Source organism: Paramormyrops kingsleyae, chromosome 5 (genome assembly GCF_048594095.1).
Source record: "Paramormyrops kingsleyae isolate MSU_618 chromosome 5, PKINGS_0.4, whole genome shotgun sequence".
NCBI lineage: Eukaryota > Metazoa > Chordata > Actinopteri > Osteoglossiformes > Mormyridae > Paramormyrops > Paramormyrops kingsleyae.
This window is the reverse complement of record NC_132801.1, coordinates 18,958,791-18,975,601: the sequence shown is the minus strand read 5'-3', so window position 1 is coordinate 18,975,601 and position 16,811 is coordinate 18,958,791. Positions and strand designations below refer to the sequence as shown.

At 42.5% G+C, this 16,811-nt stretch overlaps 1 protein-coding gene across 5 annotated transcripts; it reads left to right on the top strand.

Annotated features, from left to right (window-relative positions):
* Nucleotides 1-105: 105 nt before the first annotated feature.
* Nucleotides 106-12,253, top strand: pvalb9 (parvalbumin 9). Of its 5 annotated transcripts, none has more exons than XM_072712824.1 (5): nt 106-205; nt 9,967-10,034; nt 10,430-10,562; nt 10,954-11,063; nt 12,015-12,253. In XM_072712824.1, exons 1-5 carry the CDS (start codon nt 132-134, stop codon nt 12,038-12,040), a joined length of 411 nt encoding a protein of 136 aa, XP_072568925.1. In that variant the 5' UTR covers nt 106-131; the 3' UTR covers nt 12,041-12,253. The 5 variants fall into 5 exon arrangements, with proteins under 5 accessions (XP_072568925.1, XP_072568926.1, XP_023665037.1 ...); XM_072712825.1 differs by lacking the exon at nt 106-205 and adding an exon at nt 4,794-4,846; XM_023809269.2 differs by lacking the exon at nt 106-205 and adding an exon at nt 9,027-9,120.
* The last annotated feature ends 4,558 nt before the right edge of the window (nt 12,254-16,811 follow it).

Sequence of the window (16,811 nt, the reverse complement as noted above, 5' to 3'; positions counted from 1 at the left end):
CTGCCGCCAGATGATGGCCTCTTGTACTGAAACATGTGGCGCTCCTCCAGTTACACTGGGCCTCCTGAGTGGCACTGCGGGTATGACAGACATTGGCTGGGTGCGGGATGAACTCAAGGTGTGGAAAATGAATGCGTCACCGGAGGAAAAATGGTGCAATGGAGACCCATACCAGCTGTGAAGATAATATTATAAAAATAACTAGGTGAGTTAGAGATGACAGACCTGACATGATTGCATGTAAACTTTTACGAACACTATCAACAGATAACCTTTTCCTCCTTTTATTTGCATATGCAAATTATAGTTTTACTACTTTCTAGTAGTTCTGTAGGGTCATCTGCCATCAAGTTCTTGATAACCTCAAATTTATTTTATTGTAATTTGTTAATTTCAGGATCTTATCATCAGAGACATCTAAGTTTAAGTGTTCTGCTTTTTTAGAGAATCCACCCGTAGGAGGGGCCATAGGGGTCGGGTGCATTGCGAGCTGGGCAGTGGCCAAAGGCGGGGACCTTGGCGGTCCGATCCTCGGCTGCAGAAGCTAGCTCTTGGGACATGGAATGTCACCTCTCTGATGGGGAAGGAGCCTGAGCTGGTGCGCGAGGTTGTGAAATTCCGGCTAGATATAGTCGGGCTCACCTCGACGCACGGCTTGGGCTCTGGAACCAGTCTCCTTGAAGGGGGTTGGACCCTTTTCCACTCTGGAGTTGCCTGCGGGGAGAGGCGCCGAGCGGGGGTGGGCATACTTATTGCCCCCTGGCTGGGCGCCTGTACATTGGGGTTTACCGCGGTGGACAAGAGGGTAGCCTCCCTTCGCCTTCGGGTGGGGGGACGGGTTCTGACTGTTGTTTGCGCTTATGCGCCGAGCGGCAGTTCAGAGTACCCACCCTTTTTAGAGTCTCTGGAAGGGGTGTTGGAGAGCATTCCTTCTGGGGACTCTCTTGTTCTGCTAGGGGACTTCAATGCTCACGTGGGCAATGACAGTGAGACCTGGAGTGGCGTGATTGGGAGGAACGGCCCCCCCGATCTGAACCCGAGTGGTGTTCTGTTGTTGGACTTCTGTGCTCGCCACGGATTGTCCATAATGAACACCATGTTCAGGCATAAGGGTGTTCATATGTGCACTTGGCACCAGGACACCCTAGGCCGCAGTTCGATGATCGACTTTGTAGTCGTGTCGTCGGACTTGCGGCCGCATGTCTTGGACACTCGGGTGAAGAGAGGGGCGGAGCTGTCAACTGATCACTACCTGGTGGTGGGTTGGCTCCGCTGGTGGGGGAGGAAGCCGGCCAGGCCTGGCAGGCCCAAGCGTATAGTGAGGGTCTGCTGGGAACGTCTGGCTGAATCCCCTGTCAGGAGGAGTTTCAACTCCTACCTCCGGCAGAACTTTTCCCATGTCCCGGGGGAGGCGGGGGACATTGAGTCCGAATGGGCCATGTTCCGTGCCTCCATTGTGGAGGCGGCTGACCGGAGCTGTGGCCGTAAGGTAGTCGGTGCCTGTCGCGGCGGCAATCCGCGAACCCGCTGGTGGACACCAGTGGTGAGGGATGCCGTCAAGCTGAAGAAGGAGTCCTATCGGGCCTATTTAGCCTGTGGGACTCCAGAGGCAGCTGACGGGTACCGGCAGGCCAAGCGGGATGCGGCTTCGGCGGTCGCTGAGGCAAAAACTCGGGTTTGGGAGGAGTTTGGTGAGGCCATGGAAAACGACTTCCGGACGGCTTCGAGGCGATTCTGGTCCACCATCCGGCGGCTCCGGGTGGGAAAGCGGTGCAACATCAACACTGTTTATGGTGGGGATGGGGTGCTGCTGACCTCAACCCGGGACGTTTTGGGTCGGTGGAAGGAATACTTCGAAGACCTCCTCAATCCCACCGACACGCCTTCCGATGTGGAAGCAGAGTATGGGGACTTGGGTGTGGACTCCCCTATCTCGGGGGCGGAGGTCGCTGAGGTGGTTAAAAAGCTCCTCGGTGGCCGAGCCCCGGGGGTGGATGAGATCCGCCCAGAGTTCCTGAAGGCTCTGGATGCTGTAGGGCTGTCTTGGTTGACACGCATCTGCAGCATCGCGTGGACATCGGGGGCAGTGCCTCTGGACTGGCAGACCGGGGTGGTGGTCCCCCTCTTCAAGAAGGGGGACCAGAGGGTGTGCTCCAACTATAGGGGGATCACACTCCTCAGCCTCCCTGGTAAGGTCTATTCGGGGGTTCTGGAGAGGAGGGTCCGCCGGATTGTCGAACCTCGGATTCAGGAGGAGCAGTGTGGTTTTCGCCCCGGCCGTGGAACAGTGGACCAGCTCTATACTCTCCGCAGGGTTCTGGAGGGTTCATGGGAGTTTGCCCAACCAGTCTACATGTGTTTTGTGGACTTGGAGAAGGCATTCGACCGTGTCCCTCGGGCAGTCCTGTGGGGGGTGCTCCGGGAGTATGGGGTGCCGTGCTTCCTTTTAAGGGCTGTTCGGTCCCTGTATGACCGGTGCCAGAGTCTGGTCCGCATGAGCGGCAATAAGTCGGACTTGTTTCCGGTGAGGGTTGGACTCCGTCAGGGCTGTCCTTTGTCACCGATTCTGTTCATAACTTTTATGGACAGAATTTCTAGGCGCAGCCAGGGCGTTGAGGGTGTCCGGTTTGGTGACCTCAGGATTAGGTCTCTGCTTTTTGCAGATGATGTGGTCCTGTTGGCTTCATCAGACCGTGACCTTCGGCTCTCGCTGGGACAGTTCGCAGCCGAGTGTGAAGCGGCTGGGATGAGAATCAGCGCCTCCAAATCCGAGACCATGGTCCTCAGCCGGAAAAGGGTAGAATGCTCTCTCCGGGTCGGGGATGGGATCCTTCCCCAAGTGGAGGAGTTTAAGTATCTCGGGGTCTTGTTCACGAGTGGGGGGACGATGGAGCGGGAGGTCGACAGGCGGATCGGTGCGGCGTCCGCAGTGATGCGGGCGCTGCATTGGTCTGTCATGGTGAAGAAGGAGCTGAGCCAAAAGGCGAAGCTCTCGATTTACCTGTCGATCTACGTTCCTACCCTCACCTATGGTCACGAGCTGTGGGTAGTGACCGAAAGAACGAGATCGCGAGTGCAAGCGGCCGAAATGAGTTTCCTCCGCAGGGTGGCTGGGCTCTCCCTTAGAGATAGGGTGAGGAGCTCGGTCATTCGGGAGGGACTCAGAGTAGAGCCGCTGCTCCTCCGCATTGAGAGGAGTCAGATGAGGTGGCTCGGGCATCTGATTAGGATGCCTCCTGGGCGCCTCCCTGGTGAGGTGTTCCGGGCATGTCCCACTGGGAGGAGGCCCCGGGGAAGACCCAGGACACGCTGGAGGGACTATGTCTCTCGGCTGGCCTGGGAACGCCTCGGGATCCCCCCAGAGGAGCTGGATGAAGTGGCCGGGGAGAGGGATGTCTGGGTTTCCCTGCTGAGACTGCTGCCCCCGCGACCCGACCTCGGATAAGCGGGAGAAAATGGATGGATGGATGGATCATCAGAGATAAATCTAACACTTGATTTTGATCAGCAGAATTGGAAATTTAAAAGCACTTACAGTTATTAGTATATGCCATTTATTTTCAACATATTTTATGCATAATTAGCAGATTAACATGAGCAGATGGATGGATGGATGGATGGATGGATGGATATCCACCTGGCAGGATGGCATGGTCAGTGGGCCGTACTCTGGCCTCATTCCTCTAGAGTGGGGCATTTAAATCCCTCCTGTGCTCTGTGCTCATGTGGAGTTCGCATTTTCTTCCCCGTGTCATAAATGTTTCCCCCAGGTACTCCAAAGATGCGTCATTAGGCAAATTGGCATCTCTAAAGTGTATGTGTGTGTGTGTGTGTGTGTGTGTTTGCGTGTGTGTGTGTGTTTGTGTGTGTGTGTGCGTGTGTGTGTGTGTGTGTGTGTGTGTATATATATATATATGCCCTGTATTTGAGTGGCATCCCTCCCAGTATGTAACCCAGCCTTGTGCCCTGTGCCAACTGGGATACACTCCCCATGACCCTGACTAGGATAAGTGATTGGAAGATGTATGGAAATCATCTTGGCATTTAAGTCAAGTCAAGTGGGCTGTACTGTCATACCATCCACATTTACACAGGTATGCAGTGGGACCAAACTGCAATCCTGCACCTGCCACAGTGCAGCGCACAATACCAAATGACATGGCAGGGGTTTCACAATACTCGAAGTGCAAGATCAGGGGGGCTGGACACAAGGTTTACACATGTAATGCAATCTGTGCTTAAATAATAAGTAATGCAGCATTCCAAAGGGGGTTGGGCCCGGAGTACAAGAAATAATTATTTATAAACTCAGGAAACATTGTACTTCTGTTTTGCAAATTCCATCATTTTGTCAGGGGGCCCAGGATTTTTAGGAACGCCTCTGCTGCAGCATGACAATGTAGAATAAATATAGCGACTACAATAACAATAAGGATATAATCGATAAAATAATAAGTGAGAGTGACCAGGGCTATTGTTGGGAGAGGCGGTGGGGGATGGGTGGGGGGGTAGGTGGGCAGCAGGGTGTTTAGTGTCCTGACAACCTTGGAGAAGTAGGTGTCGCTGAACCTGGCAGAACTGGGTTGGGGGCCCCTGTACCTTCTGCCAGACAGGAGCAGGACAAAAAGTCCAGGGGAAGAGTGGAAGGGGGCTTCTGCAATGCTGAGGGCTTTGCAGGCGTGATGTTTCTGGAAAATGTCCCGATGCAGATGACAGAGGTCCCTATGATTTTTGTTTCCAGTGTTGCACTATTTGCTACAGAGACTTGCAGTGCAGGATTTGCAATTCCCAAACCAGAGAGTGATGCAGCTGGGCAGAACTCTCTGCGGACCCCCGGGAGAGCGTGGTGAGTGGGGTGGGGGGGCTTGCCCTCCTCAGCATTCCTCCTAAGGAAGTGGAGACGCTGTTGAGTCCTCTTCATTCAGGTTGTGATGTTCAGAGTCCAGGTGTGGTCTTCTGCCACGTGTACTCTTTCCACCCCACATCCCTTTATGTACGAAGGGGAGAGGACAACCCAAGCCTTTATTACAAATGTCTTAAAATACACTAAATTGCCCATATATGAAAGAATTACTTTTTCCAGTTTTGTGTTTTTCCATTATTGAAATCCAGGATTAGAAACGTCATTTTGTATATAAATTGACTGAAACCCAAAGATCTGATTAAATCATACAACACTAACGCTCTTAGACCTACAATACGACAGCCAAACAAATTTACACACATGCAGTCCACAGGTTACGGACGAGTTCCATTCACAAAGTCCATAAGTCGAATTTGTCGGTACGTCGGAAAAATAATAATATAGTACATAATATTAATAATCAAAGTAATTACATACGGTAGCGTATGCGCATGTCGAGCCGACGAACCGCTGAAGCTGTGCAATGTTTTTCACGAGGGTCACATACGTATAGTTGGTGAACCATTGTATTTAACCCGAATTTTTAACATAATAGGCTGTATAGCAATCCGCTCTTAAGTTGTTCGAGTTGTTCCGAAGACCGATGGTCTGCCTGTATTTCAATTTCCCTTTCAATTTTCTTTTTATGGAAATATGTAAACTCTTTCATTTGTTTAATTGTTTCACTGAATTCAGATATACGTATAGTCGTTATCTTGTTATTTCATTTATGTTAGCTAACTGATCTTCTGTATTACCAGTTTCTTTAATTGCACGTGTTTCAATATTAGCTGTCTAAAAGCTGTCTCTGTATCCATATATTTTAATGGGTGTGTTTTGGGTCTGTTTCCAATTTGGTTTAATTGTGAAAAGAACGCCCGGAAGGACGGACTGTTGAAATAGCTGTTATTTCGGGATTAAACCGCTAGATGGAGTCTGACGCCGGATTGTCAGACCAGTGTTCTCCAACAAGCAATGAACTATACAACTGTATGACATAACTGAGTTAGAGCAATGAGAGAATGGAGTTGTAAGACGTAACTGTTTCAACGAAGTAGGAATTTAATTGTGAATCCAATTATTGTAAAATACTTTATTTCAGACATAATTAATTTTTTAAGTAAAAGTCATAAAACGTTGTGAGATGATAATACTCGGTCCCGGGCCTCTCAACAGAAATTTCTGTGCTTCTATAGCCATATAGTACCCTGCCAAAATGCTGTCATGCCTGATTTTATGAGTGAATCTCTTCCATTTTAGCTCCCAATGTAGAGAAGGACAGCATGGTGCCCTCTATTCCGGACAATCTGGTTCATCTGCAGGCACCAGGGTAATACCAAATGTACCCCAAACAGTTATACAGTCTCTTTTGTTCCATGTATTGCTGTAAAGCCAATACGCACTGTCCCGTATTAGAATTAAGCAGTGTCATTATCTTATTAGCTGCCGTCAAGTTGATGTTGACTCCTGAAGACCATAGAAACGGCAAAAGATCCTCCAGAACTTGCTGTCTTCTATCCAGGTCTTAACACCTTCTAAAGCCACGTTCACGCTATATTCCGTCATTTTAGACCACAAAGTTTCGCAAACCGTCTACTCCATTTAGCTTTATATTTAACCAAAAACAAACCATTAAAAAATTATTTTCAACAACATCATTTGTAAGGACAAACTACTGCACTTGCACTACCCTATGATATTAATGTATTGCATCGATCAGCACAGCGGTCATCAGATGCTTTTTTATTTTTGCTAACACATAGACAGATAGTCAATGACAAAGGATGAAGGACAGGACACTTGTAAAGAAAACAGCAAATGAATAAATGATTGTATAGAAACAGTATCGGCAGTGAAGTATCAGGGTGATCAGTGACATCAGCTTCGGAGGGTGATACTCACCCACGGCTCCGGTGTCCGTCCCCTGTTCTTTCTTCTCTGCACTCTGCAGTCGGGCTGTGGTGCTTCGTAAGAAAAGCCTTTTTACATGAATGTGTAAGACAAGGAAATCCCAGTGCTGGCGTGATTTCAGGCAGTCTTTTTTTCCGACAGTTTCTCCAGGTTTTTGTAAGACTAAAATGTTTTTTCATCTTTTGTTTTTTTTGATTTTTCAAAAAAGGTCAAATATGAGTTCCAGAGCTTAACTTCAGTTTTCTTAATGGCTAGATTATATATTTATTCATGTATTTTTAAGATGCAGCTAAGCACGTTATGACACTCACATTGTGATTGAGACCCTCATGACATTATGCAGTCCAGTGAAGACAATCTTTTGAGGTTTGAGATATATTATTTTGTTACTTATGTTACTTATACTCATATAGGCTAATCATATGATTATTCACCAAAATCACCATATCGGGTGCAGAAGTATTGGCTTTCAAATGAATATTCAAACAAACTTAATAATTATAATAATTGAAAAAGCTACTTTTTGATTTTCTATTTTTCTTGATATGTTAATCTTTTTATTGTTGTTCAGCATTCTTGAATATACAATGAGTCTACTGTTCAGTTTTTGGAAAACATTTCTGATGCGTTCCGTGTTTCACTGATTTAAGACATGTCACGTGGCGTCCAAGCGTGACTTCTAAATAGGCAAGGTTTCCTATTGCATTATAAATTTTGGTCTCACCTTGAATTGATATTACTCTGTGTTCATTAATTCTGATTATGATTAGGTATGACATGTGTTGATTTGGTTTGAATTTGAAAATTGTAATCAGTTATAATAACTTTTTCAGTGACAAACGAAAAATTAACTTGCAAAAAAGCACAAACATAGCTCATTTAAACCACATCCAGACAAATACTCAATACGACATATACTGTAGTTCATTAGAAATGAAGTCTGAAGAGGAAAAGGCCATTCACTCTGTTTTTAGTGTCCAGATAAATGCTTTGTCATTGTTTTATTCAACTGATCTCAACCGGGTAAAGTTGATGTACAGTGTTTTTTTTAGCTTAATATGAAACCTCATGATGTTCAATAAACTACATCTGCTCTTATATTCTCTGTGACCCTGCGTTGGGTGAGCAGAAAATGGGTGGATGGATGGGTGGATGAATGGGTGGGTGCTCATATATAATTGTAATATGGACATTTTCAACAAATATGATCACAAAACAGAAATGAAAGCATCACATCAATGACTACAGTAACGTGCTTCTACAGATGATATAATTCATTGTGGAAGGACTGTCATTTTTCATAGGCCAACTGAAGAAAAAAGAACATTTTATAATTGTTCTGTAAGCCATGCATGAACAATCATTTGACCTTGACCGGTGAAGCTTGAATCAAGTTAATCAACAGGCCGATTAATGCATAAAATATTGAATATTATTTTTCATTAATACTGTTAAATGACTTATATTATTGTTGATATTAATAACTGGAAGTGAGATATTATGTGTTCTGCTGCAGACTCAATATACAGAAGATTTCATAAGCTGGTATTTTATGAGACTTCTTCATGAGGAATATTTAGGAAAATATCATGGAGTTATGAATCCTAATGCATTTCTATCTGCCTTTTTCTGCTACGACTGGTAACTCATGACAATTAAATTCTTAATTCTATTTTAAGTGACATCTATTTTGTGTAGTTTATATATTGATGGTGTATTTTTGTTTTGTTTTTATTAAATGTTTATTAAAATAGGCCCACAGTTTTATCTTCATATTACATTGCACTAACATGCGAAGCTGGGGATGTATTTTGAGAGGCATCTGTTGTAAATTGCTCCTAACAAAACAATGCAGCATTAAAATGTGTAAGTGCTTAAAAGAGCAAAATGAACCCAATATAACATATTAAATGAATGTGTACTTGCACTTGCGAAATGCAGGTGCTGCAAATAGGTTATTTATGAATTAAATTAAAAAAAAATGCGAATCACGGTGGGTGGCGTCGCAGTGCGGGGTCAGGGAAAGAGAGAAAGTACTTGTTACTTAATGTGCCATACACAAGGGCATTACAGGTGCCCGTAACCTGCGCGCAGTTACGGGAATATAAATAGTAAAGGTTAATTAGTTAGGTAAGAAATTCGAGAGGGGCCCGGCTATTAGAATTCGATACTCTGACAGGTAATTCAAGTATTACTCATTGTCTGTGCAATCGGGGAACATATAAATTCACTTTGACACTCCAGTGACAGCACATTGCCTTACTTCTTCTACCTGCATCACCATCTGAGCGGAGCTACCCCAAGCTGTAAGTAATTGGTGCGCGCGGTGATATACATTGGCTGCATAGGATACCTGAGGTCCACTGCAGGCTCGCACCTAGAGGATTTTACTCGGAACGCTTGCATGCAGAAGCCCTTGTGGATTGTACTTTTGCAGGGATCGCTCGGTAATTGTAGTCTTTGGAGTCATCTTAATGCAAGTCAGATCTTTATATGTCTTTATATCTCGTCTTTGATTTTGAATTTTTTTCCCCTGGTATTTGGAAGGGACGTGGGTAAGAGAACCGCTGCGCTTTTAGTGATAGCTGATTCGTGTGGTATTTCTGATAGCGTTTTCTATGAAGTGTAGCGGTTGTAATTGTATTTTAGTGGTGCTCCAGCATAGCGGAAAACTTCGCGGTTTGACGCGTACGTTATTGATATTGTTTCAGTTGTAAAAAGCGAGGAAAGTCATTTTAATGTGGAGTAGAGAAAGACAGTGCTAGGTACTTGGTTAACGAATATAAATTGTGAAGGCAGAAAAGACAAATTGTTAGTGCTAGAATGCTTCAGTCCTCGCAGAAAGAGAAAAGTAAGAACTAAGCGCGATATTGTATCTATACGTCATCTGTTAGTACTAGTAGTAGCTAGAAGTAGCATTAATGTCTTCACTATATTATTCAATATATAATAATTTATAGCGTATTTGGGTATTCCAGATATATGAAACATTAACAACGATTTATAGCATATTGCAATGTTTCTACACATGAAACAGCATTTTGCTATAGTTATGTCTATCCACAAATCATAAGAACTTTTAGATAACAGCATATCCTATTATTGGAAAAAAGAACATTAATTTGTAATTTGCATTGCTGTTTCTCCAACAGGAGAAATATGTCACTCACCTCCATCCTTTCTGCTGATGCCATTGAAAATGCTATCAAGGACTGTCAAGGTTGGTCTTCCATAAGGAATTATTATCATCAAAGCACAAGCTTTGACTGACCAGGAAGGAAAAGGCCAAAAAATAAGTAGAAGGCAGTGACAGTGACGATGCACTCAGCATAGATAGAAGTGTGGGATAATTGTAACTGTACAAGTCCCTTTGGAAATGTGAAATTCAGGACGGTAATAACAATTAATCAATAGCCACTCGGGATCTGACATAAAATTGGTCATACATAAAACCTCAATACTGATCTGGAGATATTACTTGATGCAGTAGTCTTCATTTTGTAACATTTTTACCATATACATATATTTCTCCAGTTTAATCACTGATCCGTGGACTTTGTGTAATACGTGTCACCTCCCTGCCTCACTTGCATCCCTATGTTCTCGTCTTCACAGCTCCTGACTCTTTCTGTTACAAAAAGTTTTTCCAGCTGTGTGGCTTGAGCTCAAAAACCCCCCAGGAAGTGAAAGACGTCTTCCGTTGCATTGATGATGACGACAGCGGTTTCATTGAGGATGAAGAGCTCAAGTCAGTAAACCATTATATTCATCTATTTTGTATGATCCAGATTTTGGTATTTATTCACACCAGCAACCTTCTGAACTTGTTACTTAATAATTAGAAATCACATGAATATTAAATTGAATTAAATTTTGCACATGAGGTTTATAGTATTATGTTTCAGGTTAGAAAGCTCTGACTGGGGACAGGAGGCTGTCCTGAGACCCCATTGTCAGAGTTTATTTGAAGTTGTCCTTCAAGAAACACAAAGTGCTGAACGGACCCCAAAGACAGACCTTAATTTGAAATGTTCGTTAGGCTTTACTTACCAGTTCTTGGTGATGTCTTGGCATTCCAGCCCAACAAGCAGCAAATGACAAAATGTTATTTTGAATGTTATTTTGTGTCTGCATATTAGGTTCTTCCTCCAGAAATTCAGCCCTAGTGCTCGCCTGCTGACCGAGAAAGAGACCCAGGCTATACTGAATGCCTGCGATGATGACGGCGATGGGAAGATTGGAGTAGACGGTGAGAGAAATCGAGTGGCAGTCATAGGGATGGAATATCACACAAACACATGCTGCAGGCACATCCACCATAGGCTTTGCCTCTACAGAGTCAGTGCTTTCCAGTCTGGTCCTCAGGGACCCGCAGACAGTCCATGTTTACTGGGAGCTGGGAGGGAGCAAAAACGTGGGCCGTCTGAGGGTCCCCGAGAACCAGGATAGGAAGCACAAACCTAAGCACACTCGCTCATCAGTCTGTAAGTAAGCAAAGACCACTTGGTGCTGACATTTCAACAAAGTCTAGTCCTGCTAACATACTTTCATTCATTTCCCTCCCAGATAAGAACGCCACTACAATCTGAAACACTACATTTTAGCAAAAAAAAAAAAGAAACACAACATATAGAAATCCTTCACATCTGGGTGTCCAGATGTTTGTTCTCCAAATGCAATGAAAGCCTTGAGCACTCAACTGCAGTTTTCCATTACTAGCGATGTGTATTATGTAATGTCAATAATGCTACAGAGTGATACCAGCCCTCTGTCTTTTCAATATCTAAACTGATTAGTTTACAAACTAGAAAATAAAATAGTGGTCGTCACATGCTCTTTTTGTATTAATGTTTCAGTTTGTGTTAAAGCCGATTAAAAGTGCTGTCATTATTTTTGTCCCATAATAACCAAACAAATCAGTATTAGAATGATAACCTGCATACAAGCACAATCCTTTATTGCACATTTTTTTCAAAGTTTCACCATATGCATTTCCTGTGTCGGAGTCAGAATTCATTCGTGTGTCGCCCATTATCACAGATGCAATACAATCAAAGGCAAATTACGATAGTGTCAATTGAATTTGATAGCACGGTTTTTAATTCTCTTTGTAGATGGATAATTATGTTGTTGTCTGATGGACTACGACAAGGTCCGGTGTTGGAGGATTGATGGTTATATGTCTGTCTGGCTGTTTCAGAGTTCCAGGTCTTGGTCCTGTCTTGAATTCCCAAAGAGGGCCGTCTTCTGACCATGGAGGATCATTTATCTTTCTGCCTTCTTGCTCAGTATCATTATTTTTTCAGACCTTCCTCCATGCTCATGCTGAATCATTTTTATTTGCCTTTTGAATACTCTTCAGATGACCCTCATGTAGTGTGGCCCCAATGAAATGAATAAGCAAAGCAATAAACAAATAAATGAATACATATATTTTAATTCTGACTCTTGGTGGTGTTTTTAGTACAGCAGTATGTTGAAAGCAGAAATACTTATATATAGATAAGAATGCAGACCATGAATAGAAGAAAATGCTAACATTCTGTACATCCCACATGCGGCTTTAAAAGTAGTTTTAGAGTAAAATATTTTGTTTATGACTTTGATCTGAAAGTACCCTTTATTTTTCAAACTTAAGTGCTAAACATTGTTGAATTATTATATCCACCACATCTTAGCACAAGAACAGAATGTACACAATGCAAGATTAATACTTGTGAGATGTACTGGACTAACATTTACCATTGAGATATATTACAAAGGGAAATGTAGTACAGTACAGTACATTATAAAATACAATCAGCTATTACTTTAAAGTGCTTTCCCCGCTTGATATTACCTTTAAAAAGGTTGTGAGAATTCACTTTGAACATGAATATTCAAAGACGCAAGCCACATACAAAATGCACCATACTGTGTAGTGAAATGCTTTTGCTTCCTGCTCCATGGATTGTGTTCAAAAGGAAAGATCTAACACAAAAAAAGAAGAAATAAATGACAATTAAATAAAACAATAAAATATATAAGATCATTAACAATAAATATGTTAATGCCTATGCTGATGAAAGAGAAAGCCTGCCATAAGGAGGGCAAATCCCCAAAACAGTGCAGTGACAGTATAAAGCATGCAAAGAGGCATGATAGCCAATACCCAAGTGCTCTTTCAGTGTATGGGCAGCCTGAGCCAGGGGTGACGGTGACGGGGGAGGGCACAGATACCCAAGCAGATTCAAGGGGCCCAGCACTTTATAGGGGCCTCTCATTATAATAAAAAAAAAAATCTAATTTATACATTCTGGGAACATAATACATCCACTTTTCAAATTTTACCATGGTGTACTACCTCCCCCCCCAGTCCTTGGCAAATTCTACCACGGGGGGTCTGTATGTCTTCACACTACACTGAGAGTGGCACCTTAGTGGGGGGCCCAAGGAGACATTTTGTGAGGGGGCCCAGAATTTCTAGCTACACCCCTGGCTAGAGTGAACAAACTTGTTCTAATTCTGTCTTGTTGGCCTTCAGCTCCCCCCCCCCAGTAGCCATTATCACAGTATCACCTCCATACAGTAACTGCAGCAGAGAGAAAAGGCCATTGCTGGGGTGGGTTAAATCTTTAATTACTCTCTCCGCTTTGTCACAGCAGCGCCTCCTGTAGGTGTGCTGCAGGTCCTGCAGGTCAGCTTAACACACCAGCCTGAACAGGGCCATGCTGTTCTGCTACTGTAGGTGCAGCTCCAGAACCAGATGTTGATGTTCTCAGTCAGGAAACTTTCCATACTGCAGGTGTAAAATGTCTTGAGTGTAACACTAGAACTGAAAATCATCAGGAATAATTTTGATGAGCCTAGATGGAAAAATCATGCAGTCAGTATAAAATATAAATTCAATTATTTCTTTTTTTCCACCCAATACCACCTGGTGACCTGGTTTCAGTTGTGGGTTTAAAACCATCATTATATACTGAGAATAAGCCTGAGAGAAGACATGAGATCTCTGTACTCATTTACTGTATTTACAGCTGTATTGTGTTTGCAGTGAGGGTGTGTCATCATTCACTTGATTGTGTTGAAGAGGAAAATACTTTGCTGTTCTTTGCAGTGGAGTGTAATATAAGACAGTATTTTCTATAGGTGCGATAATTAGCTTCCTGTATGGAGTAAGTAGGGAAAGCTGAGTCCATCAGTACCAGTGAGTTGTGATTATTGCACTGATAAAAGGAAATTTCAAGTGTCACCACTGAATAAATCACACAGAAAACTTCAGGCTCTCAAGCAGCCTCATCCATCCCACCTTTGTAAAGCAGGGCAGTGTGGACAGAGTCACCACCAGGAATGGTTAATGTCACAAGCCAGCTGTAACCAGGACTCTACTTCATTGAAGAAGGCAGAATTAAACCAGGCAGGGCTGCTTGTCTGGCAGAGAGAGCGACGTGTGACCTGGAAGTTAAAGGGGGAATCGACTAGATGAGTCTAGGCAGGTGTGAGTTTATGAGAATATAATGAAAATGATGATTAAAAAATTTTTGATACAGAGCTAACATAATGTACATGTATCTGTTAACCTTTAGTTTAGCTTTTCTTTAGTTCTGTTTTCCTAATAAATGTTCCTTATTTTCGTGTAACACTTTATTTCAGATTAAAAACTCACATTGGGAAGTTAATCTTCTGGATTAAGGTCTGGTATAATCCAATGTAAGCACATGGTCCTTCACTCTGAAAATGAAATGTAACCCAATAGAATTCATGGTCTGCATTCTTATCTATATATAAGTATTTCTGCTTTCAAGTGTGCACCTATTTGTGAGTAGTGTCTGAACAATTAAATCATGCTCTCTTTTGGGTGTCTGGTAAGGTATACAAGAGAGAATAACAGAGATAAAAAAAAACACCTCGGGAAATATTTAAGAGAACTTTCTATATATTTTTTCAAATCTGCATTTTTAAATCCTGGTTTAATCCTGGTTCTGCTGGCAGAAGATTACACTGCGAGTCAGGCTGCTTCCAGGCTCAAAGTTTCTGAGACAGCAGTACACATGAACAAGGTGAAGCAGGAGATATTGGCAATAACTAAAAACCAGCCAGGTAGAGTGCAGATGCAACTTTCTCTTGCCAGAGATGACCGTCAACTTATTCAGCAGTGCCTCATAAATTGGAGTATGACCTCAAGTGACCTTCAAAAAGAATGGGAAACATTAAGTGTAGCTGTGAATTGCACTGCTAAGAAAATTCATAACAGGATCCTAGAAGAAGGACTGAAGACCCATAAAGCAAGGAAGAAGCCCTTCATTAATGAGAAACAGAGAAGACCCAGGCTGCAGTTTGCGGAAAAAAAAATGTATAAGTCCATACCCATACATTAAGAAATGAGTGAAACTAAAAATTTTGCTGTGGTCTCTTAATTTTTCCAGAACTGTCAGTTTTTTGTTTCTGTAGTGCTGTATTTTTGATAAGCCAGACATTTTTTTTCAAGAATAGATCTGTATTCATCTTGCCAGACAGTTTAGACAGTTTCTGATGTCCATAAATGTACACACAAGCAGAAACAAAAATAAAATGCATTCACATCTGGCACTGAAATCCTGGCACAGTAAAGCAGAACATTAAACTAAATTTGAATGAAGATACTCTTGTAAACAGGTTTTCATACAAACAAGTTTGAAAATAAGTAGCATTACTGGGGCAACACAACAGCTAGTGACAGACAGTGCAGCTTAAAGTTACAATGTGAATGTGCTGCTCAAAGTTTGATAGCACAAGCCAGCTGGATTTCCTGCAGACTCAGTCCCTTTATCCACCGCAGTTCTACACTAATATTAAACATCTGCAGCTGCAAAGTCACTGACTCACATCATACGCACGAGGGCAGTGGGTCTTTGCTTAGTCACAATGATGCAAGGAAAGCTCTAGCAAAGTGAAACCAGACGGATCACCAAGTAATGCAACATTTTATGAATTTATAGACGAGGCAAAGAAACAAGGTAATAGCCGTTAAAAGGGTTCTATTAATTGATTAGGTCACCTCTCTTTAAAAATCTGGGTGTGAATCCTTTGCAACTTTTGGAAATATTACACAGTGACATTCCTCTATACAAAGTCAAACTAAACATTCTCCATCAAACATTCTCCAGTGGCAACACTTTACTTAAAGCAGTCATCGTAATGCATTATAAAACCCTTCAGAATACATTATAATGTTAATAAAGTATTATCAATACAGCTATATTAATCTAACTATAAAACTAAATTTGAGCCACCCTATGTTTTCAAATGGATTTCAAGATATGCTTTCAGGACTTTTGTTCTTTTGTTTCCCCCAGAATTGTTATTTTCCCGATCTTGGTAAGTAGACTTTTGTTTCATTTGACAGAGTTATTTAGCTGAATAATTTCATCAACAGCATTCATCATCAGTGATATCCTTGTTTCCTTGTTTGTTTCCTTGTTATGTTCATTAATAATGATTGTAAGAAATAATGATTGTAACCTGTGCTATACATGAACTTCAGACAATAAGGTTTTATAATGCTCCTTGAGCTGTTGAATTAGTATGCCACATGATAGATTAAACATCTTTGGTCCTTCATTATGGCATGAGCCAGATGAGTTTCCTACATTTAATCTCGCTGCACAGGTTATTACTGTAATTGGTGATGCCTGCTAGAACACTGTAATGTAGTGAACTCTTAATTACACGGCCAGGTAGGTCAAGTCCACCAGCTGTATTTCAATATGACGAATGACATCTTGATTAAGGAGGCACAGCAGCTACCTCTGTCCTATCTCAAGTCTTGTCATAAAAGTTATCATTACGGCTCTCTTCCAAAGACCCTGTAATATATGATGTAATAGATGTCAGAGCGACGATTGCTGGAACTGCAGCCTGTCCACCTCACCAGGCTTTTCTTCTTGCCACCTGCATACAGTATATTTGTATATAATGAGAATCGTTACCAATGCATAATTTGTATAATTAATAGTTTTATTGGAAATGATTTTTA

What these genes read in the sequence shown, in the direction of transcription:
- pvalb9 (XM_072712824.1), top strand. Translation starts at nt 132, where the DNA reads ATGCGTCACCGGAGGAAAAATGGTGCAATGGAGACCCATACCAGCTGT. An exon ending in TGCTATCAAGGACTGTCAAG is followed by an intron (nt 10,035 to 10,429) that starts GTTGGTCTTCCA and finishes TCGTCTTCACAG; the next exon opens with CTCCTGACTCTTTCTGTTAC. An exon ending in ATTGAGGATGAAGAGCTCAA is followed by an intron (nt 10,563 to 10,953) that starts GTCAGTAAACCA and finishes TCTGCATATTAG; the next exon opens with GTTCTTCCTCCAGAAATTCA.